This window comes from Lipophrys pholis (assembly GCF_963383615.2).
Source record: "Lipophrys pholis genome assembly, chromosome: 12".
In the NCBI taxonomy this organism is placed as follows: domain Eukaryota; kingdom Metazoa; phylum Chordata; class Actinopteri; order Blenniiformes; family Blenniidae; genus Lipophrys; species Lipophrys pholis.
The window spans coordinates 2,431,170-2,458,031 of NC_137641.1; the positions used below are offsets into that span (position 1 = coordinate 2,431,170).

Consider the following 26,862-nt stretch of genomic DNA (forward strand, 5'->3'; position numbering starts at 1 on the left):
CTTCTTCTTCAGCTTTAAGATGCTACACCTGTTGGTCACTTCTCCGAGTTAAATCTCTTTTCTCCGTTGGAATGTTTTGTTGTAGAAGCGATTTCTCAGTTTGTTCACTCTGAAGTGTTTGTGGCTCTCACGCCTCGTTTACACGGCAACGTTTCAAGTGAAAACGGTAAACTTTCATTCCTTTTCAGGGCTCTGTTTCCATGACAACGGTGCTCAGTCATTGAAGACAGAACGTATTTTGAAATGGCCCCTAAGGTGGAGCTTAGGAGTGATTCTGTCTACACGGAAATGGGAAAAAGTAGTTTAGTTTTATTTTGACAGTCACCATAATAACGATCCAACTTGGTAGTTTTATTTTGACAGTCACCAAAATAACAATCCAACTTGGTAGTTTTATTTTGACAGTCACCATAATAACAATCCAACTTGGTGGTTTTATTTTGACAGTCACCATAGTAACAATCCAACTTGGTAGTTTTATTTTGACAGTCACCAAAATAACAATCCAGCTTGGTGGTTTTATTTTGACAGTCACCATAATAACAATCCAACTTGGTAGTTTTATTTTGACAGTCACCAAAATAACAATCCAACTTGGTAGTTTTATTTTGACAGTCACCATAATAACAATCCAACTTGGTGGTTTTATTTTGACAGTCACCATAGTAACAATCCAACTTGGTAGTTTTATTTTGACAGTCACCAAAATAACAATCCAGCTTGGTGGTTTTATTTTGACAGTCACCATAGTAACAATCCAACTTGGTAGTTTTATTTTGACAGTCACCAAAATAACAATCCAACTTGGTGGTTTTATTTTGACAGTCACCATAGTAACAATCCAACTTAGTAGTTTTATTTTGACAGTCACCATAATAACAATCCAACTTGGTAGTTTTATTTTGACAGTCACCATAGTAACAATCCAACTTGGTGATTTTATTTTGACAGTCACCATAATAACAATCCGACTTGGTAGTTTTATTTTGACAGTCACCATAATAACAATCCAACTTGGTAGTTTTATTTTGACAGTCACCATAGTAACAATCCAACTTGGTGATTTTATTTTGACAGTCACCATAATAACAATCCGACTTGGTAGTCTGTCCACTAGAATGTCCGTGTTCTCTCAGTGTTCATGTTTAGAGCTCTGCTGTGTGTGTGTGTGTGTGTGTTCGCTTTCAGTACTAAAACTTACTAGAGCTACACTCGGTAGAGTGCAGAGCTTCGCCAACGCCCAATTTGTTTGTGGAACTGAGTTAGCATTGCTAGCATGATAGCCATTAGCTCATATCGATACTAGCTTGGTAGGTCGGGTAGCTGCATCACAGAAAATTGGTAAAATATAAATATACTAGGGACGTCCCGCTCACACATTATGGCCCCCGATACCGATCCGATCTTTAAGAATTGAGTATCGGCCGATACCGATACTTCCCCGATCTGATACTTACATTGTTATTGCAAAGATACTCAACAGTGTATTTCTGGATTAACTAAGATGTCTGAAGCTAAAAGTACTATTGGCAGAAGCTTTGTTTACCTAGAAATTATTGTAAAACTCACTTATTGAATCAAAATTCTTCTCAGAACGACTTAAGAACTTATTTAAACTTTATTCAGTCAGAAGAACAAAAACCCAGTTACACTCTGCAGTCTTGTTTCTCTTATTTATCTTAACTTAAACTACTTCACCTGCATTTTGTGGCAAATAAAACAAAATAAAAAAGAAACCCAGAGAATCAGTTTGACTAACATAGAAAGTATAAAAACTACTACATAAACAGTATTCAGTAAAACCAGTTCCACTTCAAAGTGTCTTTGACTGCTTGGGTTGGAAATAAGTCCTGAAAAAGTACAAATACAATAATAAAAATAAATAAATAAATCTTAAACATAAATACTCTGAGGCTCCAATGTAACTTCTTTGTGTATTAAATTCCAGTTTACCTTAAAGCAGTATGAGAGGTTTGACCTGAATGTCACTGAACATTTACATTTCAATGTGAAGTATAAACACTTCATTCTACTTCAAAGTGGTAAAACCTGTTTGACTAAAGTTATCTGAACATAGTACTCTCAAAAACTTATTCAGAATATCCCAGTCTCCCTTCAAACTAAAGGAACCTTCTGGGTTCTTGTTTCACCATATCGCTGCCCTGTGGGGACTGAGCCTTTATTTTAAAATCCTTTATTTTAAATCCTTTATTTTAAAATCCTTTATTTAAAATCCTTTATTTTAAAATCCTTTATTTAAAATCCTTTATTTTAAAATCCTATATTTTAAATCCTTTATTTTAAAATCCTTTATTTAAAATCCTTTATTTTAAAATCCTTTATTTTAAAATCCTTTATTTAAAATCCTTTATTTTAAAATCCTTTATTTTAAAATCCTTTATTTAAAATCCTTTATTTTAAAATCCTTTATTTTAAAATCCTTTATTTTAAATCCTTTATTTTAAAATCCTTTATTTAAAATCCTTTATTTTAAAATCCTTTATTTTAATATCCTTTATTTAAAATCCTTTATTTTAAAATCCTTTATTTTAAATCCTTTATTTTAAAATCCTTTATTTAAAATCCTTTATTTTAAAATCCTTTATTTTAATATCCTTTATTTAAAATCCTTTATTTTAAAATCCTTTATTTTATAATCCTTTATTTTAAATCCTTTATTTTAAAATCCTTTATTTTAAAATCCTTTATTTTAAAGTGGAGAGTTTGCTGCTTCAGTGCAGCTTTTTCTTTAGTTGTTGTTGTAAACTGAGCGTCCTCCACCGCATGTTTACCTTTTAGATGTTTTATCAGATTAGTTGTGTTAAACGAAGCTCTGGTGCTCCACCTCTCGGGACTGTGGTGAAGCTCTGGTGCTCCACCTCTCAGGACTGTGGTGAAGCTCTGGTGCTCCACCTCTCAGGACTGTGGTGAAGCTCTGGTGCTCCACCTCTCAGGACTGTGGTGAAGCTCTGGTGCTCCACCTCTCAGGACTGGTTTGGTTATCCACCTTAAACTCCCTCCAGACTGCTGGTTGATCCTCTCAGTGGCTTCAGGCTGCTCACCTCAGTTTACGGCAGGTCGCACACGGGGCTGCTTTACTGCAGCTGACGGGAATTTTAAATTTTTGTTTGTTTGTTTGTTTTTAGATCGGCTGGATTTACTGATTCCCGATCACTCACAAATCACCAATATCGCCCCGATCCGATATCTACCGATCAGATCGGGACATCCCTAATACATACCAATCAATAAGTTAATAAAGAAATACACGCAGACGAAAACAAAACCTTCTTGACCAACTTTTGTTGGCGAAGAACAGCGCCAACTTGTGGCCCAACAAGAAAACTACATTGTTTTCAGTGTTTCTGCCGTTTCCATGGAAATGGACATTGTTTTGAAAACGTTGCCGTGGAAACGCAAACCTTTCTGACATAAAAACAATGTTTTCACTGGGAACGTTGCCGTGGAAACGGCGCCTTGGAGGCAGAGAGTGTATTCCAGCGTGTCACAGTCCCTCCACAGTTTTCTCGCTTGTTGTTTTACAGAAGTTTTTAATTTTTACGATCAAATTCTGCAATTTGCCTCCATATTTCCTGCTTCATGGACTCTGTCATCTTGTCGGTGCTTCATTTCTTCTTCAGCTTCACGTCGTTACAAGCTCCACTCTGTTCTGCCCCGGGCCGGTGCTTTCTGGGTCTTTAACGGTCTCCCGCAGCCCTCTGGACCCGGGTCCCTCTGGTTCCTCCGGGTCCCTCTGGTTCCTCCAGGTCCTCGGGGCAGGACTTTCTCTGAAGGGGGTTTCTGATTTGGACGTCTGGAACACAGAGCTCCTCTCAGGCTCGCCGGTCCTCCATTGGACACGCTTCACGTTAATCAGAGCGACTCACAGAGGAGCGCTTGTTTCGCTGGTTTGCAGAGAACCGGTCTGGACTTTCTGCCTCGGAGGCGTTTGGTCGTCGTCACGTGGTTCCAACGCTGAGACATTTGGTCTGGAGATCTGTCACTACGGCCTCCACCTGGAACACCAACCGACCGTAAAGCTGGGCTGATGGGTGGAGCTCAGATCTCTGATAGGCGGAGCTCTGGTCTCTGATGGGTGGAGCTCTGGTCTCTGATGGGCGGAGCTCTGGTCTCTGATGGGCGAAGCGCTGGTCTCTGATGGGCGGAGCTCTGGTCTCTGATGGGTGGAGCTCTGGTCTCTGATGGGCGGAGCGCTGGTCTCTGATGGGCGGAGCTCTGGTCTCTGATGGGCGGAGCGCTGGTCTCTGATGGGCGGAGCTCTGGTCTCTGATGGGCGGAGCGCTGGTCTCTGATGGGCGGAGCGCTGGTCTCTGATGGGTGGAGCTCTGGTCTCTGATGGGTGGAGCTCTGGTCTCTGAATCACTTCTGTTGGATGTGATCGGTTGGTTGACGTCAGGATATTGATCACGGCTACGTCAACATCCTGCGGCTCTTCAAACTTTCATGAGGAGTTTTTAGTTTTTAAGGCCGATCAATTCCAGCTCCACCTCCACGAGATCGACTCCTCCACCTTCACTTACCCTCAAACTCCCTGAGATGCCGCTGCGAAGGCTAGCTAACTAGCATTAGCCTCAGAGCCATGTTGTCGGGGTGAAAAAACTCCCAGAATGCAACAGCTGTACGAGCTTTCTGGACGTTTCCTGAGAGTTGACATGTAATGTAACGACGTCCGTTCACACGGAAACGGCAGAAGCACTGAAAACCTTGCAGTTAGCATGTTGCGCCAGTAGTTGGTGCTGTTGTTTGTTTTGCGGATTACGTTTTTGTCCGTGTACACGACGGCGTCATCGTTGAAAAGTTCCACTTTGGGAGCCGTCCTCAAAAAGTTGCGCTCCATAAATACAAACACAACACGGTCTGTGTTTTCACTTCACATGCTAACTACATTGTGTTCACCTGGAGCGGCGGCGGCGGCGGCGAGCGGCGTGTCATTGTTGTTGAAGTGTTTTGCGCGGGAGCAGCTGAGGAAAGCGCGAGACGCTGATTTCATCTCAACAGTCGCTGCTCCGCCGCCACAAAGCAGCTCCTGTCGTTCCAGGGTAAAAAGTTCACTCGTATTTTTGGAGTCGTCCTTCTGTTTTACACCACAGAAGCTAAAAATAACTGTCAGGTGTGTGTGTGTGTGTGTGTGTGTGTGTGTGTGTGTGTGTGTGTGTGTGTGTGTGTGTGTGTGTGTGTGTGTGTGTCAGTCATCCTAGAGCAGATCAAACTGTGTGTTAAGCACCGCCTCCAGACGAGCGCTCGCACGCTGCTTCCCGTCAGTTCTCTCCTGAAAACTCCCTCCTCCTGCGTGAGCGGCTCTAGATCCTTGGCGGCGGCGGCGGCGGCGTCCTGACGAGAGTGGCGCTCGCCGGCAGCGTGACTCACTCAGCAGATATTCGCTGCGCTCACGACGAGCTGCAGCCTGCCGGGTCACGACACCTTCAACAAAACCTTCTTCTCTGATTCTGTTGCTTCAAAACATCCGCCAGAGCTTCACGTCCAGCTGAGGCCCCGCCCACACCAGTAAACGCACTGTTTCTGTCCGATCATCCACACGGGGCGGAGCTTTACCAGCCCGAAAACTGTTTTTTAACACGAGTCCCAGAGTAGGGAAATTCTAAAACGCTGGCTCAGCTTTGATGTGTGGACGGCAAAGACGGCAACATGTGTGGAAAATGCCGATGTCATCCCAGCCTCCTCACTTCAGTCATCGATGTCACCTGATAACCACATCAATAACAGACCACATGCTCCAGGTGGAGCTGCTAAAGCTACTGATGCTAGCAGGAGGATGAGCAGGAGTCTACTTTTATATGGTGTGTTTGTTGAGTCACAGCGCCCCTAAAGGCCTGGCATATGTACTACATGCCCTTGGGCCTCGTGTTGAGCCAAGTTCATAGTGGCGTGGGGACGGAATTTTTGGGGGAGAACGCCGGGGAGAAACATTATGGTTTTGGCTCGTGTGGGCGGGGCCTGAGAGCAGCAGAACCTACGCCACGATGTTCAAACGCCACCAGCGATACTACATGCTACATGCTAATTCTGATTAAAGTGACTGATCCTCTCATTACCAGCAGCTCCGTCCCTCAGTCTACAGTAGCATAGCGCAGAGCGGAGAGAGATGCTATGCTTTCCTTAGACTGGGAGGCTGGTGGAGGTGGCGTAGCGTCGATAGAGGCCGGTGGAGGTGACGTAGCGTCGATAGAGGCTGGTGGAGGAGGCGTAGCGTCGATAGAGGCTGGTGGAGGTGACGTAGTGCTGATAGAGGCTGGTGGAGGAGGTGTAGTGTCGATAGAGGCTGGTGGAGGAGGCGTAGCGTCAATAGAGGCTGGTGGAGGTGACGTAGCATCAATAGAGGCTGGTGGAGGTGACGTAGCATCAATAGAGGCTAGTGGAGGATGCGTAGCGTCAATAGAGGCTGGTGGAGGTGACGTAGCATCGATAGAGGCTGGTGGAGGACGCGTAGCGTCAATAGAGCCTGGTGGAGGTGATGTAGTGTTGATAGAAGCTGGTGGAGGATGTCCACCGTAACAAAAAGCCTTCGCAGATTATTTGCGTATCAAGTATTACACTTTATGGTTTTTAATGCACTTATATTTCAAGTACTCGTATCGGTACTCTGTATCGGTATGTAGCTATAGGTTAGTACTGGAACTTTAAAGAGTAATACCGGAGCGTCTCCATTCAGAACTACGTATGATGAAGTATTTTCCAGTAAACTAACTGAACTACAGGATGTGGAGGTGTCTTGGTGCTGAAAGGTCCCTGGTTCGATTCCTCGGTCTCTGCAGACGTTTCTTCTGTTTGGCTTCAGTTGATTCTCCGACTCGTGATTGGAAATGATGTTCTTTAGTAATGAAAGTCTCTTTAATGATGGAGGTCGTTAAAAGACGAGTGCAGGCAGACTGAAGCTCACCCTTTTGTTTAGCGAGCGCACATCTTCATCCTCACCTTCGTCATCAGCTTCGTCGTCGCCTTCATCAGGCCTCATTTCATTCTCCATTTCACCGTTTGCCCGAAGGCTGCACCTGCTGAACGCTATCACACCTCCTCCTCCCCCTCCTCCTCCTCCTCCTCTTTCTCTTACTGTTCTTCCTCCTCCTGCTAAGAGTGACGTGAAACCTCCCAAGAAAAGCCTCCTGCGTGTGTGTGTGTGTGTGTGTGTGTGTGTGTGTGTGTGTGTGTGTGTGTGTGTGTGTGTGTGTGTGTGTGTGTGTGTGTGTGTGAGAGAGAGAGATTGTGTGTGAGAGATTGTGTGTGTGTTTGTTGCTACATCCAGTTAACCCGTGTTCTTAAGCTCTGCTTCAGGTGTGACATGCAGGTCACATGACACACACACTCACACACACACACACACACACACACACACACACACACACACACACACACACACACACACACACACACACACACACACACACACACACACACACACACACACACACCAAGTGGCTGAAACCTGACGCTGTCCCGGGGACGCCACAGGGGAGTTGTGTACTTTCCTCTCCATCCAGTTATTTATCAACTCATTTCTGATGTGAACAGTTGATTTCTTCTGTTTGTTTGAAATGTTGGAAAATCATAAACTCTTAATGTGCAGCTGCAGATCTGTGTGTGAATTCACCTTGTGATCACAGACGACTACACCATGAATGTCAAACTAGTTTTAGTTCAGAAGCCACAAACACACCGGTTTTCATCTTCAGAGTTTCTCTTTATGCAGACGATGTTAATCTCTATATTTTCACAGAAACCAAACAATTAGAACCACAAGTGACTCCAATCTCAACATCAAGCAGATTTTAATGAAGCTTTGTGGTGCAAAGTTAAATGTCCATAGGTGATTCCAAACAGTCCCTCCTCTCTCATCCATCCATCCATCCATCCATCCATCCAGATCACATTGCACCCATTAAGAACCTTCCTGCGGGTTGATGAGCCCGGTGGTGGGACATGAACCTTCTACCTTGAGATTGAGAGTCTCATGCTCTACCAACTGAGCTCGCCGGGGGTTTGACTCAGATGTTCAAATATTTTACAGTTTCCATGTTTCCATGCTGACAACAACATAACTTTCTCAGCCAATATTCATTGGCGAAGGTAATAAATAACAGCACCACCTCGTGGACCAACATGCTCACGACATTTTCTTCACCGTTTCTGCCGTTGCCGTGGAAACCAGTGGGGGGCCGTCAGGGCCTGCAGGGTTTCTCTACAGGCCTTAGAAAAAGATGTGAATCACAGGCTGATGTTGATCATATTTTGTCCATGAATACTTCTTAAATATTTCCAAACGGTCTGTCTGCTTCCTCTCTTAGCTCCTCCCTGTCTGCTGCTTCCTCTCATAGCTCCTCCCTGTCTGTCTGCTTCCTCTCATAGCTCCTCCCTGTCTGTCTGCTTCCTCTCATAGCTCCTCCCTGTCTGTCTGCTTCCTCTCATAGCTCCTCCCTGTCTGCTGCTTCCAGACGTGTCCTTCCATATTAAAGCTTTTAACCAATCACAGTTCAACCATCACCTGTTGCCGGGTAAAGAAATCTGCCTGAGGCCTTCAGATTAATATAAAAAAGTATATATATATATATATATATATATATATATATATATATATATAAAATAAGAGTTGGTGACGCTGCTGCTTCAACCAATCAGATTTTGATATTGACGACTCAGGACCTTCTAGAAGGCTGAGGGTGACGTCAGAATATTCAAGTCCTCTGATTGGATGGTCAGAGAGTTCACGCTCCAGCTGGCTGACTGCATCTGGAGCAGCTGCATGAACAAAATATAGTTGTGTTGATTTAATAGAGGTTTTATCAACCTACAATGGCTGAAGGAGAAGATAAAGACAAATGTTACAGATTTATTGTCAAAACCATTTTCAACGGGGACTTTTCCTCGAGGTCTTTGGACGTTTGTCTCCCTCCTCAACCCCCAGAAGTTTTGGGAAAAGCAGCTTTTTTATGCAGCTGCAGCAGAAGAAGAGACGTGAACTCTGATTTTTTTCTTCGTCATAAACAGTCTTCGTCATAAACAGTCTTCGTCCGGGACAGAAAACCAGCCAGGTCCGCCACTGGTCATAAAGGTATTTATTCTGGCTCCACGAGTATCTATCAGTGATACAAAGGCTCTTTATACTGCATTTCTGCATGATAACTTGGTTTTTGTAGCCATTAAAAGTTATTGAGTGGTGGATGGACTCAGACCGGCACTAATGAAGGCCTGGGTCTGAAATGCACAGCCCGCCACGGGTGGAAACGGACATCGGATTCAGAACGTTGTGGCATCGTTTCCATGTTTTGAAGTCGAAGACGTCTATGAGGAGTTCAGACTGGAGGAATCAACAACAGTTTGTGTAACTGTGACCAATCTGGAGCTGAAGTTTGAAGCATCGCTCTGGGCTGTTCAGCACAATTTGCCATTCATGTCTTCTGTGACCTTCATCATTTAACCCTGATTCGTTTAGAAGGAACAGGAAGTTACCAAATATGGTCACATGGCCGAGGGAGGCTGCCAGCCACACGCAGTGGTTCAGATTGAACGGGAGTTAGGAGAGTCCGGCATGTCGGAGTTCAGCCGAGGTGTTTCCCGCCGGCTCCGCCCACACCGCCAGCCTTCTGCTGAGCGGCGAGCGCCACATTCCCGTCGACTGCCGCGGTTTTTCCTCCGCAGGAAAACTTTTTTATAGAGCGGAAAATAGAGCCAGACGCCGCAGTCTTTTATTCTGGTGGTTTCATTTCCTCCGCAACGTCACAGTACAGTAACCCCCCAAGTAGTCTGGGTGTGTCACACACACACACACACACACACACACACACACACACACACACACACACACACACACACACACACACACACACACACCCGCGCACAATCCTTTTCAATAATTAAATGCAGCGTTTATACGTTTCAGTTTTTATTGCCTGGAAATGGGGCAACACTTTGTGTGTGTGTGTGTGTGTGTGTGTGTGTGTGTGTGTGTGTGTGTGTGTGTGTGTGTGTGTGTGTGTGTGTGTGTGTGTGTGTGTGTGTGTGTGTTGAACTGTGTTTACGACTCTAAGAGAAACTCTGTGATCATGTGACTCTTGTGATATGAGACAATAAAAAGTGAACGAACATTGACGTGATTGGTCAACTCGACAGTGTGGCAGTGGGCGTGGCCTAGTGGACTGAATGATGACTGAATGTCGTCCAATCGGCTGCTGAAGAGGAGGAAGCCGGTTGGAGAAGTGAGAAGAGAAAGTTTAGTCCAAATTTTTATCGTTTGAGCGAGAAATTGGCGAGTGACGTCCTTCAGTGTCTTTTAGGCCCCGCCCATACGGCGATGCTGTTTCCTGTAACCACGGTTACTGTCTGATCATCTTCTTTTTTTTTAAACGGATTCCAGAGTGGGGGAATTAGAAAACGCCGCCTTGGCTTTGACGTGTGGACGAACAAGACACACATTAGCTGAAAACGATGATGAAATGGCCCCGCCTCTCGACCTATAACCCCGCCTCCCTCTCCATGACATCACTTAACAACAACAACCTGGCGGACTACCTGCTCCAGGTGGATGCTGCAGGTGGATTCTTTGTGGACGTGAATTCAAATGGTGGCACCTCATTGGTCTGTTCTAACAGGAACTCGTTCAGCCAGTTCAGTATGAAAAGTCAGGAACTTTGAACTTTGACGTCTCATCTGGAATCAGATTCTCTGGAGTCTCTAATAGTTGGACAGGAAGTGATGATTTGTAACTGTTGTTTCCTCTTAATCCTGCAGATCCTGCCCAGCAGTTTGATACTGAGGAGTGACGACGGGACCTGAAAGTAACTGGAAGTATTGGGAGTACCTGGAAGTACTGGGAGTAACTGAAGAGACGAATCTGTAGACAAGGTTCAGCAGAGGCTGAAGGAAACGTGACGATGGGGAGGAAAAAGATTCAGATCGCTCGCATCATGGACGAACGCAACAGACACGTGAGTACTGACCAGCTGCTAATGCTAATCATGCTCATGCTAATCATGCTAACACATCACCTGCTGTTCAGGTTCCAAGGTAACTATGGATAGTAACTGATTACTTTTTAGGTACTAGAGCTACACTCGGTAGAGCGCATACATTCGCCAACGCCACATTTGTTTGCGGAACTGAGTTAGCATCGCTAACATGATAGCCGTTAACTCATATTGATGGTAGCTAGGTAGGTCAGGTAGCTACATCACTGTGTGAAACACTGAACAGGAAGTGTCTCCATGGCAAAACACGCTGCTCTCCTTTGATCTCCTCCATGAGGTGCCTCTCTCATCCACTTTGTATGGGACTTTGTTTTACAGTTTTTTTTTTTTTTTGTTCGGAAACAGTTAGCTGTTAACATCCCAAAATCTAATGGATTGGTCCTTGAATGATGACAAATCATCCCTGAAGATTTTGTGCAATTCATGCAAGGTTTGCTGTTTGTCTTCGTCCTGAACACTGAGCCAGGTGGTAGCTTAGCATTAGCATTAGCTGCCTGGAGCAGGTCTGTTACTGTTACACACACACACACACACACACACACACACATATATACAGTTTTCCTATCAGATCAGGAAACGCTGAGTCGTGTTTCCTGACTGAAAAGAAGCTGCAGCGGCTCGTCACTCGACGAGACTCTGAAACATCAAAGTTTTTTTTTTCAAAATGTTTCTTCTTCTATCATTTAACTTGAAGTCTGAGTTTTCACACGACAGGAAGTGTTCACAGGCTGTGGGATTCAGAAGTGTTAACGGACAATGGTGTTTCAGAGAAGTGTTGGTGTGCTTTAGAAAACATGTCAAGAACATTTTACCAGCGTTGAAACAAAATGGTTAAAAGACGCGAGAACATATGATAGGTTTGCAAAGTGTTAAAGAAGTGTTCACAGACAATGGTTTGTAAAAGTCTTCACTGACAAAGGTTTTCCAGAGTGTTCCTAGACGATGGTTTGCAGAAGTCTCCTTGGAGTCATGCGGTGGTTTCCACCACAGAATCCTGTCTATGTTCAGGCAGTGGTTTTCAGTTTCCTTTAGATCTTGAAGAGACGATGAAAGTTTGAAGGTGTGATGTGGCATTAAGATGTCTCTATACCAGGGGTCGGCAACCTTCAACACTTAAAGAGCCATTTGGCCTTAATTCCCCATTAACAGTACCTGCTGTTGCCGCTTGGCACGCACTGGTAGTTTTGTTGACTGGGTTTATTGAAACGTCGGCGCTCCACAGCACCACAGTCTTCTGACGGGGTTCAGGCGCTCCTCTCAGTAACATAAGAGGAGATCCAGCAGGAGATGGATGCTGCAGTCCAGATGGAGAAAATCTTTCTCTGTGTCACAGATAAAGGAAGCTCACAGCTTTGCCTGGCCACTGAGCAGCGGCTGCGGGGAGCTCACAGCTTTAGACGGCCGCGCAGGTGCAGCTGCTGTGAGCTGTGACCGCAACTACTTCGCTCACCGCGTCGTTCACAAAAATGCCTACATTTTACTGCACTTTCTGTAGTGGGATCAGGCAACACCGTTGGTTCTGGGTGCACTTTGCCTTACCGTACCGTATCGGCCCACCGTGCTCAGGGATGAACTGCAGTGGGACCGAGGCTCAAGGAGCGGCAGCAGAGGGACCAAAGAGCCGCATGAGGTTCCGGAGCCACGGGCTGCCAACCCCTGCTCTATACTGTTTTGTTACACTGTTTCTGTAGCGTGTTGGTGGTGAACAATGGTTTCTAGAAGTGATCACAGACAATGAACAGGCTGAACGTGTCATTAAATCTCATCCTCACAAGAACATGACAGTGGAGCTTCATCGTCTCTCTCCGGTTGTTTCTTCACCAGGTGACGTTCACCAAGAGGAAGTTCGGCCTGATGAAGAAGGCGTACGAACTGAGCGTGCTCTGCGACTGCGAGATTGCCCTCATCATCTTCAACAGCACCAACAAGCTGTTCCAGTATGCCAGCACCGACATGGACAAGGTGTTGCTCAAGTACACCGAGTACAATGAGCCGCACGAGAGCCGGACCAACGCCGACATCGTGGACGTGAGTCAGTTCCCGGTGCTGCGCTGCATGCCATGGCGGCCAGTTATTGATTCGTTGTGGTCTTCTGGACGGTTGTGGTGGTTTGGACGGTTGTAGTGGTTTGAACGGTTGGGGTGGTTTGGACGGTTGTAGTAGTTTGGACGGTTGTAGTGGTTTGGATGGTTGTAGTGGTTTGGATGGTTATTGTGGTTTGGACGGTTGTGGTGGTTTGGATGGTTGTAGTGGTTTGAACGGTTGGGGTGGTTTGGACGGTTGTAGTAGTTTGGACGGTTGGGGTGGTTTGGATGGTTGTAGTGGTTTGGATGGTTATTGTGGTTTGGACGGTTGTGGTGGTTTGGACGGTTGTAGTGGTTTGAACGGTTGTGGTGGTTTGGACGGTTGTAGTAGTTTGGACGGTTGTGGTGGTTTGGATGGTTGTAGTGGTTTGGATGGTTATTGTGGTTTGGACGGTTGTGGTGGTTTGGACGGTTGTAGTGGTTTGAACGGTTGGGGTGGTTTGGACGGTTGTAGTAGTTTGGACGGTTGTGGTGGTTTGGATGGTTATTGTGGTTTGGACGGTTGTGGTGGTTTGGATGGTTATTGTGGTTTGGACGGTTGTGGTGGTTTGGATGGTTGTAGTGGTTTGGATGGTTGTGGTGGTTTGGATGGTTATTGTGGTTTGGACGGTTGTGGTGGTTTGGATGGTTATTGTGGTTTGGATGGTTATTGTGGTTTGGATGGTTGTAGTGGTTTGGATGGTTGTAGTGGTTTGGACGGTTGTAGTGGTTTGGATGGTTATTGTGGTTTGGACGGTTGTGGTGGTTTGGATGGTTATTGTGGTTTGGATGGTTGTGGTGGTTTGGATGGTTATTGTGGTTTGGACGGTTGTGGTGGTTTGGATGGTTATTGTGGTTTGGATGGTTGTAGTGGTTTGGATGGTTGTAGTAGTTTGGACGGTTGTGGTGGTTTGGATGGTTGTGGTGGTTTGGATGGTTATTGTGGTTTGGATGGTTATTGTGGTTTGGATGGTTGTAGTGGTTTGGACGGTTGTAGTGGTTTGGACGGTTATTGTGGTTTGGACGGTTGTGGTGGTTTGGATGGTTGTGGTGGTTTGGATGGTTATTGTGGTTTGGATGGTTGTGGTGGTTTGGATGGTTGTGGTGGTTTGGATGGTTATTGTGGTTTGGACGGTTGTAGTGGTTTGGATGGTTGTAGTAGTTTGGACGGTTGTGGTGGTTTGGATGGTTATTGTGGTTTGGATGGTTGTAGTGGTTTGGATGGTTGTAGTAGTTTGGATGGTTGTAGTGGTTTGGATGGTTGTAGTAGTTTGGACGGTTGTGGTGGTTTGGAGGGTTGTAGTAGTTTGGACGGTTGTGGTCATTGTGACTTTGGTTCTTCGTTGTGTTTTCAGAGAAGTTGATGTTGTTGACATGTCACTGCTGGTTCTGGTCTGTGATTTGAGCTTCTCCACCTCTCAAGCAGTCTTTCACACTGTCAATCTCACACACACACACACACACACACACACAAACACACACACACACAAACACACGAACACACACACACACACACACACACACACACACACATTGAGGTGGTCGCTCCATCAAAACGCTGCAGGTTCGATTCCCGCAAGTGTCCTTGAGCAGAGCGCTGACAAAGTCTGAATCATTATCAGGGTTAGAGGAGTGCAACACACACACACACGCACACACATACACACGCACACACACACACACACACACACACACAAACACACACACACACACACACACACACACACACACACACACACACACACACACACACACACACACACACACACACACACACACACAGGTCACGTTTAAGCCGTCACGAGTCAAAGTCCGTCCTGAAGGAAACGTTTCTCCTCCAGGAGTCAAAGTCTTAGTCGCGGCAGTTTCATAGGTCGCAGGGTAACTAGCCAATAGTACTGGATTACAGTTACTGATTACTCTTCTCAGTGGGATTATTGATTCAAATCAATGATAAAATCCCTGATTTTTCTTACATGGTAGTTACATGGACTGTAAACTGTGATAGTTACACTGTTTTTATAAATCAGAAGAAAGCAGGAGAACTCAAACACGATACTGACCCTCTACCCAAATAGACGTCCACCTCTCATTCTTTCTTTCTTTCTTTCTTTCTTTCTTTCTTTCTTTCTTTCTTTCTTTCTTTCATTCATTCATCACTTTAACCTTGGAACAACTGAAGTAGAAAGAAAAACATCAGAGTCAACAAATAGTTTCACTCCTCAAACTCCAAAGCAAAATGTTTTGTTTGGATCCAGAAAGAGAAAGAACACTGTTTGATACACTCCGTCGGTGCCATGTACTCGAGTATTTTACCTTGTATCCTGAGTACGTGTTCAGTCTATCGAGCAGTTAACAACTTCTTTCATATCGTTAGTGTCCGATGAGGAAAAGTCCTGGACACGTTTTGGAGGAGTGTGTGTGTGTGTGTGTGTGTGTGTGTGTGTGTGTGTGTGTGTGTGTGTGTGTGTGTGTGTGTGTGTGTGTGTGTGTGTGTGTGTGTGTGTGTGTGTGTGTGTGTGTTTTCCCTCCACATGGCCCTCTCGGCTCACACGTTGAAGAAATCCCCTGTAATCTGCTTCAATCTCGTTTAGCTCATTACCATAATCTGTGCTTCATGTGTTTACCCCCGTTTCCACGGAGACAGAGCTGTTTTCATAAAGTTGCGTTTAACCCCGTTTCCATGGAGATGTAGTCAGTTTTTTTCAAAAAGTTTCGTTTTCAGTGACTCTGACCTCCGTTTTCTCGACTCAGCTTTATTTCTCGAGCAACAGACATCCACATCTCAAACCACTAAGTAACTATAAAAACGTTGAAAACGTCGTCATGGAAACGGGACCTGAGAGCATTTCTACTGAAAACTGAGCCGATTCACTCCTGCTGGAGAAACGTCTCATGGCTCTGGACCATCGTCCTCATGTCAACCTGGCTGCTTTCTGTGTCCTACATGGCGGAACGAGAAACGTCCTCTCTGCTCCTGCGCCTCACTGCTCCTCACTACTCCTCACTACTCCTCTCTGCTCCTCTCTGCTCCTCTCTGCTCCTCTCTGCTCCTCACTACTCCTCTCTGCTCCTCACTGCTCCTCTCTGCTCCTCACTGCTCCTCTCTGCTCCTGCGCCTCACTGCTCCTCTCTACTCTTCACTGCTCCTCTCTGCTCCTCACTACTCCTCTCTGCTCCTCTCTGCTCCTCACTACTCCTCTCTGCTCCTCTCTGCTCCTCACTACTCCTCTCTGCTCCTCACTACTCCTCTCTGCTCCTCTCTGCTCCTCACTGCTCCTCTCTGCTCCTCTCTGCTCCTCACTGCTCCTCACTACTCCTCTCTGCTCCTCTCTGCTCCTCACTACTCTTCACTGCTCCTCTCTGCTCCTCTCTACTCCTCACTGCTCCTCTCTGCTCCTCACTACTCTTCACTGCTCCTCTCTGCTCCTCTCTGCTCCTCTCTGCTCCTCACTGCTCCTCACTACTCCTCACTGCTCCTCACTACTCCTCTCTGCTCCTCTCTGCTCCTCTCTGCTCCTCTCTGCTCCTCACTGCTCCTCTCTGCTCCTCACTGCTCCTCTCTGCTCCTCTCTGCTCCAGCTGATTGAAGTTCAGCCAACACGCCGCGTCTAATCCTGCCGCCGCGTGCGTGGGTGGTGGGGGGGAGGTGTGTGTGTGTGTCCTGATCCACAGACACCCGGTCCACAGACACCCGGTCCACAGACACCCGTACCACGGAGACCTGATCCACAGAGACCCGGTCCACAGAGACATGGTCCAGCGGAAATTCTGAACGAGTCAATAAAAACCGACTGGCTTCGTGTTTCTGACGTTCAGCTGCCGTCCAGTTTGTCCTTTCACAATAAAAACCTTACAGTGTATGTCGTGTTTTTTACAATGTGTGTAGTTGTGTGTAGTTGTGTGTTCTTGTGTTGCGCTGGTTGTTGTTGTTGTTGTTTATCATCGGAGAAAAGAGACATTATGAAAGAATAACTGCTCCAATGAGGGACTCAGTTGATGAGAGGCTCCTTTGTTTGTGTGTGTGTGTGTGTGTGTGTGTGTGTGTGTGTGTGTGTGTGTGTGTGTGTGTGTGTGTGTGTGTGTGTGTGTGTGTGTGTGTGTGTGTGTGTGTGTGTGTGTGTGTGTGTGTGTGTGTGTGTGTGTGTGTGTGTTTATAGTTTATTGTCTCTGGACTGGTCCTGGGAACTTTGCTGCTATTTATAGATTTGGAGGCGCGTTGCATTCCTCACTTTACTCCGTTAACCTTATTTCCAGGCTGTGTGTGTGTGTGTGTGTGTGTGTGTGTGTGTGTGTGTGTGTGTGTGTGTGTGTGTGTGTGTGTGTGTGTGTGTGTGTGTGTGTGTGTGTGTGTGTGTGTGTGTGTGTGTGTGTGTGTGTGTGTGTGTGTGTGTGTGTGTGTGTGTGTGTGTGTGTGTGTGTGTGTGGATTAGAAACAGATGAAGCTGAGTCCAGCTCCTTTGTGTTGGCTGAGATCCCTCCTCCTCGCTAAAAGGCTGGAAACCGGTCGTGTTCTAAAAATAGCACAGAGCGGAGCTATAAATAGCCGTGACGGCTCGGAGTGTGTGACTGTCGGCTGCTTTTTCTTTTTTTACCAGGATGAACGACTGAGTGTGTATGTGGAAGTGTGTGAACCGCAGGAGGAAAATAAAGAAGAAAAAGCCACTTCAGGCTGAGTAACTGCCTCAGTTCTTTCTCTCCCTCCTTCTTTCTCTCCATCCTCCTCCTTCTTTCTCTCTGTCCTCCCTCCTTCTTTCTCTCGGTCCTCCCTCCTTCTTTCTCTCTGTCCTCCCTCCTTCTTTCTCTCCGTCCTCCTCTTTCTTTCTCTCTGTCCTCCCTCCTTCTTTCTCTCCGTCCTCCTCTTTCTTTCTCTCGGTCCTCCTCCTTCTTTCTCTCTGTCCTCCCTCCTTCTCCTTCTTTCTCTCCCTCCTCCTTCTTTCTCTCTGTCCTCCCTCCTTCTCCTGCTTTCTCTTCCTCCTTCTTTCTCTCTGTCCTCCATCCTCCTTCTTTCTGTCCCTCCTTTTTCTCCATCCTCCCTCCTTCTCCTGCTTTCTCTCGCCCCTTCACCTTCTTTCTCTCGTCCTCCCTCCTTCTCCTTCTTTCCTTGCCTCCTTTCTCTCTGTCCTCCATCCTCCTTCTTTCTCTCCCTCCTTCTTCTTTATCTCCCTCCTTTCTCTCCCTCCTCCTCCTTTCTCTCCATCCTCCTTCCTTCTCCTTTCTCTCCATCCCTCTTCTTTATCTCCCTGCTTTCTCTCCATCCTCCTTCCTTCTCCTTTCTCTCCCTGCTCCTCCTTCTCCTTCTTTCTCTCCATCCTTCTCCTTCTTTCTCTCCGTCCTGTAGTCCCAAACCAGTCCAAGTATAGTCCAGGTTGAAAACCACTTCCTAACCGGGACAAAGGTATTTTGAATTTGGTCCCAAAGCAGCACAAGTCCGAACCTAGTCCAGCAGTAGAACCGCCTCCAATCCTTCTGAACCAGGTTCAAACCTGGTCTAAACCTGCTCTAAACCTGGACTAAACCTGCTCTAAAGTTGGACTAAACCTGGTCTAAACCTGGTCTAAATCTGGACTAAACCTGGTCTAAACCTGGTCTAAACCTGGACTAAACCTGGTCTAAACCTGGTCTAAATCTGGACTAAACCTGGTCTAAACCTGGTCTAAATCTGGACTAAACCTGGTCTAAACCTGGTCTAAACCTGGTCTAAATCTGGTCTAAACCTGGACTAAACCTGGACTAAACCTGGTCTAAATCTGGTCTAAACCGGTCAATGGTTTGTCAACAAAACCGTTATGTAGGACTGTTGAGTGTGTGAACGTTTCTGAAAACTATTGTCTTTGAACACTATTTTTGAAAACCATTATCTGTTAACACATTTTTTATTAAAACCATTGTCTGTGAACACTTGGGGGAAAAAAAACATTGTCAACACTTTTTTTTAAACCATTTTCTGTCAATTTTTTAAAAACCATTGTCTGTGAACACTTTTTTTCAAACATTGTGAGCACTTTTTTAAAACTATTGTCTGTTAACATTTTTTTCAAAACCATTGTCTGTGAACACTTTTAAAAAAAAAACATTGTCTGTGAACACTTTTTTTAAGAACCATTGTCTGTGAATACAACTCCTAACAAATGCAGGTTGAAGAGCGTCCCAGCTTTTTTGGAAGGGTCCAATATGGCAGCAGCTGCTTTCAAGTATTTTCTGACACTCAGCTGAAGGTGTCAATCACATCACACCTCCTCTTCCTCCTCCTCACTCCTCCTCCTCTTCCTCCTCCCTCCTCCTCCTCCTCTTCCTCCTGAACTATGTTATATGAACTCCAGCCGGGTTTGGTTCTGGTTTTAGAGGATGATGAGTCCAAAACCTGCTGCTGATATTTCTGTGATTTGAACTTGGTGACCTTTGGAGCAGAACTTTCAGAAACTCGTTTATACGAACGATAAAAAGAGTTTCAATCTGCAGTTTACTTCATTTCAGTCTTCAGAGCAGAAAAAAAACTTCACAAAGGTTCTGCTGTTGCAAAACATGTTGATAGTAACTAGTTACTATCGTAGAGCCAATCAGAACAAAGTTTCCTCCGTGGTGTCATGACTCCCAGTCCATATTCTCCTGGACTTGGGACTTTTATTTTGACAGTCACCGTAATAACAATCCAACTTGGTGGTTTTATTTTGACAGTCACCATAATAACAATCCAACTTGGTAGTTTTATTTTGATAGTCACCATAATAACAATCCAACTTGGTGGTTTTATTTTGACAGTCACCGTAATAACAATCCAACTTGGTGATTTTATTTTGATAGTCACCATAATAACAATCCAACTTGGTGGTTTTATTTTGACAGTCACCGTAATAACAATCCAACTTGGTGATTTTATTTTGACAGTCACCATAATAACGATCCAACTTAGTAGTTTTATTTTGACAGTCACTGTAATAACAATCCAACTTGGTAGTTTTATTTTGACAGTCACCGTAATAACAATCCAACTTGGTGATTTTATTTTGACAGTCACCATAATAACGATCCAACTTAGTAGTTTTATTTTGACAGTCACTGTAATAACAATCCAACTTGGTGATTTTATTTTGACAGTCACCATAATAACAATCCAACTTGGTGATTTTATTTTGACAGTCACTGTAATAACAATCCAACTTGGTGATTTTATTTTGACAGTCACCATAATAACGATCCAACTTGGTGATTTTATTTTGACAGTCACCATAATAACGATCCAACTTAGTAGTTTTATTTTGACAGTCACTGTAATAACAATCCAACTTGGTGATTTTATTTTGACAGTCACTGTAATAACAATCCAACTTGGTGATTTTATTTTGACAGTCACCATAATAACAATCCAACTTGGTGATTTTATTTTGACAGTCACTGTAATAACAATCCAACTTGGTGATTTTATTTTGACAGTCACCATAATAACGATCCAACTTGGTGATTTTATTTTGACAGTCACCATAATAACGATCCAACTTAGTAGTTTTATTTTGACAGTCACTGTAATAACAATCCAACTTGGTGATTTTATTTTGACAGTCACTGTAATAACAATCCAACTTGGTGATTTTATTTTGACAGTCACCATAATAACAATCCAACTTGGTGATTTTATTTTGACAGTCACTGTAATAACAATCCTATTTGGTGGTCTGTCCTCTAGAATGTCTGTGTTCTCCTGTTGTTCATGTTTAGAGCTCCTTGTTCTCTGCTGTGTGTGTGTGTGTGTGTGTGTGTGTGTGTGTGTGTGTGTGTGTGTGTGTGTGTGTGTGTGTGTGTGTGTGTGTGTGTGTGTGTGTGTGTGTGTGTGTGTGTGTGTGGCTTCAGTACTAAAACTAAAAACAGCACCAACTAGTGGCCCAACATGAGAACTCCATCGTTTGCTAAACATTGTAAATTTGAAACTTTTCTGAAATGAAAACACTAAAACGATATTTTCACTAGAACTGTCGTTGCGTCTCAGGAGTAGATGAACGCTTCATTTGAGGTTTAGGTTTGGACCCGATGCAGGCGGCGCCATCGCAGCGTCGTGTCGTTAAATAACTCATTTAGTCCTAGATTTCTTCACCGGAACCATAAGTTAGAAAGAAACGTGAACATCCATCCATCCATCCATCCATCCATCCATCCATCCATCCATCCATTTTCTCCTGCTTACCCGTTTCCGGGTGGTGGTGGTGTCAGTCTGAGCACCGTCACCCAGATCCCATTGCACCATTAAGAACCTTCCTGCGGGTGGAGAGCCCACAGGAAGAAACGTGAACATTCTGGTACTGATTCGTTGTGTGAGCGGTGTGTTGTTGAAGTTCTCGGTGGATGAAACCCTCCTGTTTGTATTTATCATGCAAACACAAGTAAACTGGAACTAAACAAACTCAGATTATAGATTATAGATTACAGATTATAGCGATACATCGGAGTGTCAGTTGAGAACCATGGCCGCTTCTCCTCAACTGTGTCACATTCGAGGTCCATTTAACTGGAGGACTGTGTGTGTGTGTGTGTGTGTGTGTGTGTGTGTGTGTGTGTGTGTGTGTGTGTGTGTGTGTGTGTGTGTGTGTGTGTGTGTGTGTGTGTGTGTGTGTGTGTGTGTGTGTGTGTGTGTGTGTGGAGGGGAATCTAGGCTAGACGGCTGCTCTCATGTTTTAATGGCGGGGCCAGATTGACAGATTGTGAGGGACGGATGGGAGTGACGAGGAGCAAAAAATAGCCTTCTACGGCCATCCCTGCGGTCGCGGCACAAGTATTGGTGCCTCGCCCCCCCTCCTCCTTCCCCCTCCCTCTCCTCTTCCTCCTCTAAACCCGAACAGGTGGACATGACTGGGATGACTGGGATGTCTGGACTGTGTGTGATACGGCCGCAGTCCGCCGCTGACAGACCGGACTAATGATCTGTGAAGTGCTGAAGCAAGCCAACACACACGCGCACACACACACACACACACACACGTCTGCGCTGTGTTCAGTGTCTTCAAGGGAAGGGAAAACTTCAGCCTCTGTTGGGGGAAATCTTCTCCGATGGCGCCCTCATGTGGTCACATGTGTGAAGGGGCATTACCAGCCGCACAGTGAGAAGGTTGATGTTTCTGTGAATATACGCAAAAAGAAGCACCAACACTTGTAAATAAATGTACTTTACTGTATTTCATGAGCTGATTTTTGTGCAAATTGAACCCAAGTCTTGATGAGACGGCGTCAGAGAGGCGCGGTTCCGTGAAGAGGACAGAAACGATGCAGTGAAGCTAAAGTCTCTGTTGTGTTTGTCGCGTTGCTCGTGTCCCTGACGAGTGTTTGTGCTTCTCGTTCTGACCAGACGCTGCGTAAGAAAGGCTTAAATGGCTGCGACAGCCCCGACATCGAGGCCGACGACTCTGCAGGCCAGAGCCCCGAGTCGGAGGACAAGTACCGGAAGATCAGTGAGGACATCGACCTGATGATCAACAGACAGCGGCTCTGCGTGAGTTCAGGACAAAGACAGACAACAACACCAACTGGAGGCCCAACATGAAAACAGCATCCTTTTCAGCATTTCTGTTATTGCCGTGTAAACGACGCAGTTGCCCTCTCGGTCCAGCAGGGTCTGCCTCCTTCCAGCTATGATATGGGCGTGTCCATCCCGGGCGGCGCCGGCGCCAGCCTGCTTTACTCCCACCAGGGCCTCGGTGGCGGCCTGGGGAACCACAACCTGATGCCGCTGTCACACGCCAACCTGCAGAGGAACAGCATGTCCCCCCAGAGGCCCCCCAGCACTGGGAACGCAGGTACACCAGCATTAGCATCACTGGTGTTAGCGCCTCCGGCATTAGCATCACCAGCATTAGCGTCACCAGCATTAGCGTCACCTGCATTAGCCCAATCACTTCTCACATTAGCAGCAGACGTATTTGCGTTAGTATTATCATCCATCCGTTTTAGCATTAGCATTATCAAAGTTAGCTCCAGCAATTTATCAACATTAGCTTAGCATTAGCCACATTAGTATCATCAGCTCCAACATCAGCTAGGTCATCAGCATTAGCTTGGCATCACCCACATTAGTTTCATCATCATCCCCGAGCGCATTAGCATCATTAGCTTAGCATCAACAGTCAGTAAGAAAACAGTCAAACAAGAATCAGTGTTGATCAGCTCAAGGCCAACAACAGACCAGATAGCTGCTTGTGTTAATCTGGCATAAACCAAGAATCCTCAGACTCACAGGAAGTGTCCGTGTGTTTCGATCAGGCAAAGACCAACACACTGTCAAGCTTTTCTTGTTGTTGCTTTTATTGCTGTTGTCAATGAATGATAAGTGTAATAGTTGTTTCTGTGTCTGCAGGACTGATGGGACCAGAGCTCACGAGCACCGTGGTCTCCAGCGTCGGTAAGACTCACACTCCTTCATGAGCAGGTTTCAGATAGTCAAGACCAGCATCTGCAAGTTTCAACCAGGTTCAGGCAAAGGTTCCCGACAAGAGTCAGGAAAGTTACTGAACTGTTCCCATGAGGCTAGAAAATAATCAAGATAGTTAACTACCCGACAGTATTAATCAGGTTCAGGCAAAAGCCAACAATAGTCATGATGGTTGTAACTGTTTAAAAGGTGCACAAGAGTCAGTACAGTTAACTATCTGATGGTACCAATCAGGTGCAGCCAGAGGTCAACAAGAGTCTGGATATTTCTTCCAGGATTCGGAGGGTTTTGTGTTTCACCATGTTTTCTCTGGTCAGGAAACGGCAGCTACAGTAACCACTGCCCCTCCCCCGGCCTGCTGTCGCCCCCCGGAGGCCTCAACAAGAACCTGCAGGACAAGAGTCCTCCGAGCATGAGCCTGAGCCGCAAGCCAGACCTGCGGACGCTGCTGCCACCGGCCAGCAAGTGCAGCAACATGCCCACCGTGGTGAGTCTCACCGAGTCCTCAGAGCCTAATCCCAATCTGGATTATCTGTCACTAACTGGACTCTGTTCTAACACTGCAGTGTGAGGACTTTGACCTCATGTTGGTGAGTAGCTCCTCAGATAACCCCCGGTTCGATCCCCCGCCCTGAAAACTGCCTCAGATTAAGCCTCAGTCTAAACCTCAGATTAAACCCTAAATTTATCCTCAGATTAAGCCTCAGTCTAAACCTCAGATTAAACCCTAAATTGATCCTCAGATTAAGCCTCAGATTGAGCCTCATATTAGGCCTCAGTTCAAACCTCAGATTCTGCCTCAGATTAAACCTTAGATTGAGCCTCAGATGAAGCCTCAGATTAAGCCTGTCATGCTCGTCTCTCTGCAGAACCAGAGGATCAATCACTCCCAGACCGCCCAGACGCTCTCCACGCCCGCTGTCTCCCCGCTCCTCGGTCAGGGGATGGGGGGGTACTCGTCGGCGCTCTCCTCCTCCTACAGCACAGGTGAGCCCAGCAGGAGGCGTTGCTGTGGTTACCGTGGTTACCGTGGTTACCGTGGTTACCGTGGTTACCGCATCCAGAAGACGATCGTTAGCTGTTAGCATCCACCGCAGCTAAAAGGGAAAGTGGAAACATGAAGAAAAATGTTGATGAATTAAGAATTAAGCCCCTCCCCCTCCTCCCCACCCCAGAGTTCTCCCTGGGCACTGACCTGCCCCCCCTGCCGGGTTTCGGGGGCTCCGGCCTGGGATCCTCCATGTCCAGCTGGCAGCAGCAGCAGATTCAAAACCTGCAGCACTCGGCGTTGGGACACATGGGGTGAGTCTGTGTTTCACTGAGGGGGAGGGGTGTCACATAGGGGGGTGGCATGTGTTACATTTGGGGGGTGAAGTGTGTCACATGGGGGTGGGGGTGGCGTTACTCTCCAGTTGGCGCTGTGGAACAAACGTCCAGCTGGATTATTCAAAGTGTCTGGTTTTATTATCTTTCTAATTTTCCTCCACCTTCCACTAGAGGGAGCTCACATTCTCCACAGAAAGATTTAAACTAGACCTAAAGAAACACTGAAGGTAAATTATTTCCATGACAGGCCACTAGAGGGAGTTCTCTGCACGTAAATCTTTAGCATCAGTAGATTAAGCCTGAGAAGTACTTCATGACACAAGTCATCCAATCAGCATTTGTGGGCGGGGCCAGGACAGCTGAAGGTGTTGACAACCAGTTTTGCTTGTATGAAGAACAGAAACAGGCTCCGCCTCCAGCGAGGTCAAAGATGGCGTCCTCTCTGTCCCCGCAGGAACATGTGCCAGAACTCCGACCTGAACCTCCAGTCGACCCACCAGAACCTGCACATCAAGTCTGAGCCGGCCTCCCCGCCACGGGACCGAGGCCTGGGGATGGTGGGGGCAATGCTGGGAGGAAGTGGCGTGTCCTCGGCCGGGTACCCCGCCTCCATTGCGGCGGCGGGCCGGGGCCCCCTCGAGCAGGGCCGGTCCCCCGCCGACAGCGCCTCCAGCTGCGGCAGTTCGTACGACGGCAGTGAGGAGCGCGACGATCACCATGGCAACGACAGCTTCCTGCTGCGGCCGCTCGCCGGCCAGGAGGGGCACCACAGCCCGTCGGTCAAGCGCATGAGGCTATCGGAGGGCTGGGCCACATGATGGGGGCGGAGCCACTGGGGAGGGGGCGGAGCTATGAGAGTTACCTTCTAGTGTTATTGTTATTATTATTATTCTAATGAGTTTTATCCTCTTCTTGTTCTGAGTGGGTGTGCTTTCTGTGAGGGGGCGGGGCCTGTTTCTACTGATTGACAGCACAGCAGCCACTGCTCAGACCCCAGACCCCCCCACCACTAGAAGACCCCCCCCCCCAACCTCCAGCATCAGTGACCAAAACCCAAAACGAACCAAAATGTTCAAGGTGTCAAAGATGCTTTAGTTTCATTGGCTGAGAATTCAAGACATTTGGACCATAAAGAGAGAAAAAAGTTGTAAAATGAGAAAAAATAAATACATTGAAATTTAAAACGAAATTTTTAACAATGAAAGTAAATTGAAGAAAAAACTATATTTGGATCATTTTGAATAAATAAGAATCCCGAGGGGAAAAAATCTATTTAATCAAAACTCAAAGACAATATAAAATATTTAATTGGTGTTTTTAAGTAAGATTTTGAGATTCTTTTCAAGGAAACATTTCGTGTGGCTGGAGGGGGTGGGGTGTGAAGGGGCGTGGCCTGTCTGGAGGGGGCGTGGCCTGGAAGAGTGGTTGCTATGTTCTGCTGCTTTATATAGGTGTGTTCAGGCGGGGCGGAGCCTGGTCTGTGGGCGTGACTCTGGGTGGGCGGGGTTTTAGTGAAATAACCTGGATGCAAACTAACAGGTGAAGAAGTCTGGTACTCTGAAGCTACTGGTGAGTTTTAGTCCGTCGTCATGGCGACATGCGTTGCAGGTTCAACTTATTTACGCACAGAATTTTTTTTTTTTTTAAATCGAAAAAAAAAGCTTCTTTTTTTGGGGGGGGGGGGATTTAAACGCGTTTGAAGGCTGAAGAGAGTTGGAGGAAGTCTGAGCGAGCGAAGGGGGGGGGGGGCGATGGGGGGGGGCGATGACTAAGGAAAGAAGAAAGTTCTGGAAGGTTTCACTGATGTGAAGGAAGAAAGTTGTTATAGAAACTCTCAAAGGTTGAAACAGAAGCTAAAAAAAACTAAACTGCTTTGAAGTGAAACTGCCACAAAAACATTTTTGAAATTCATTTTAACTTTAGCCCACAGAACTCTGGAGATTCATTCAAACATTTAGATTTCAATTTTCTTTTGTCAAGCACTGGAAAGAATCGAGGATACTGAGAAATTCTGTTTTTAGAAATAATTTTACTGTGAAGTTACTTTAAAAAATTTTAAAGA

The 26,862-nt window shown here is 46.0% G+C and overlaps 1 protein-coding gene across 5 annotated transcripts in view; it reads left to right on the top strand.

Moving 5' to 3' along the window:
- LOC308117624 (myocyte-specific enhancer factor 2C-like) overlaps positions 1-26,655 on the top strand; it is a 30,399-nt gene extending 3,744 nt beyond the window's left edge. For 2 of the 5 annotated variants that reach the window (XM_080476608.1, XM_080476609.1), the window contains 9 exons: positions 10,762-10,958; positions 12,822-13,025; positions 22,395-22,538; positions 22,659-22,842; positions 23,400-23,444; positions 23,792-23,961; positions 24,344-24,461; positions 24,650-24,776; positions 25,255-26,655. In XM_080476608.1, the coding sequence (XP_080332734.1) occupies positions 10,905-10,958; positions 12,822-13,025; positions 22,395-22,538; positions 22,659-22,842; positions 23,400-23,444; positions 23,792-23,961; positions 24,344-24,461; positions 24,650-24,776; positions 25,255-25,618 (1,410 nt within the window). In that variant the 5' untranslated portion in view covers positions 10,762-10,904 and the 3' untranslated portion in view covers positions 25,619-26,655. Of the gene's footprint in view, positions 1-10,761; positions 10,959-12,821; positions 13,026-22,394; positions 22,539-22,655; positions 22,843-23,399; positions 23,445-23,791; positions 23,962-24,040; positions 24,065-24,343; positions 24,462-24,649; positions 24,777-25,254 lie in introns of all 5 variants that reach the window. The other 3 variants (XM_080476606.1, XM_080476605.1, XM_080476607.1) reach the window with 3 other exon arrangements.
- The last annotated feature ends 207 nt before the right edge of the window (positions 26,656-26,862 follow it).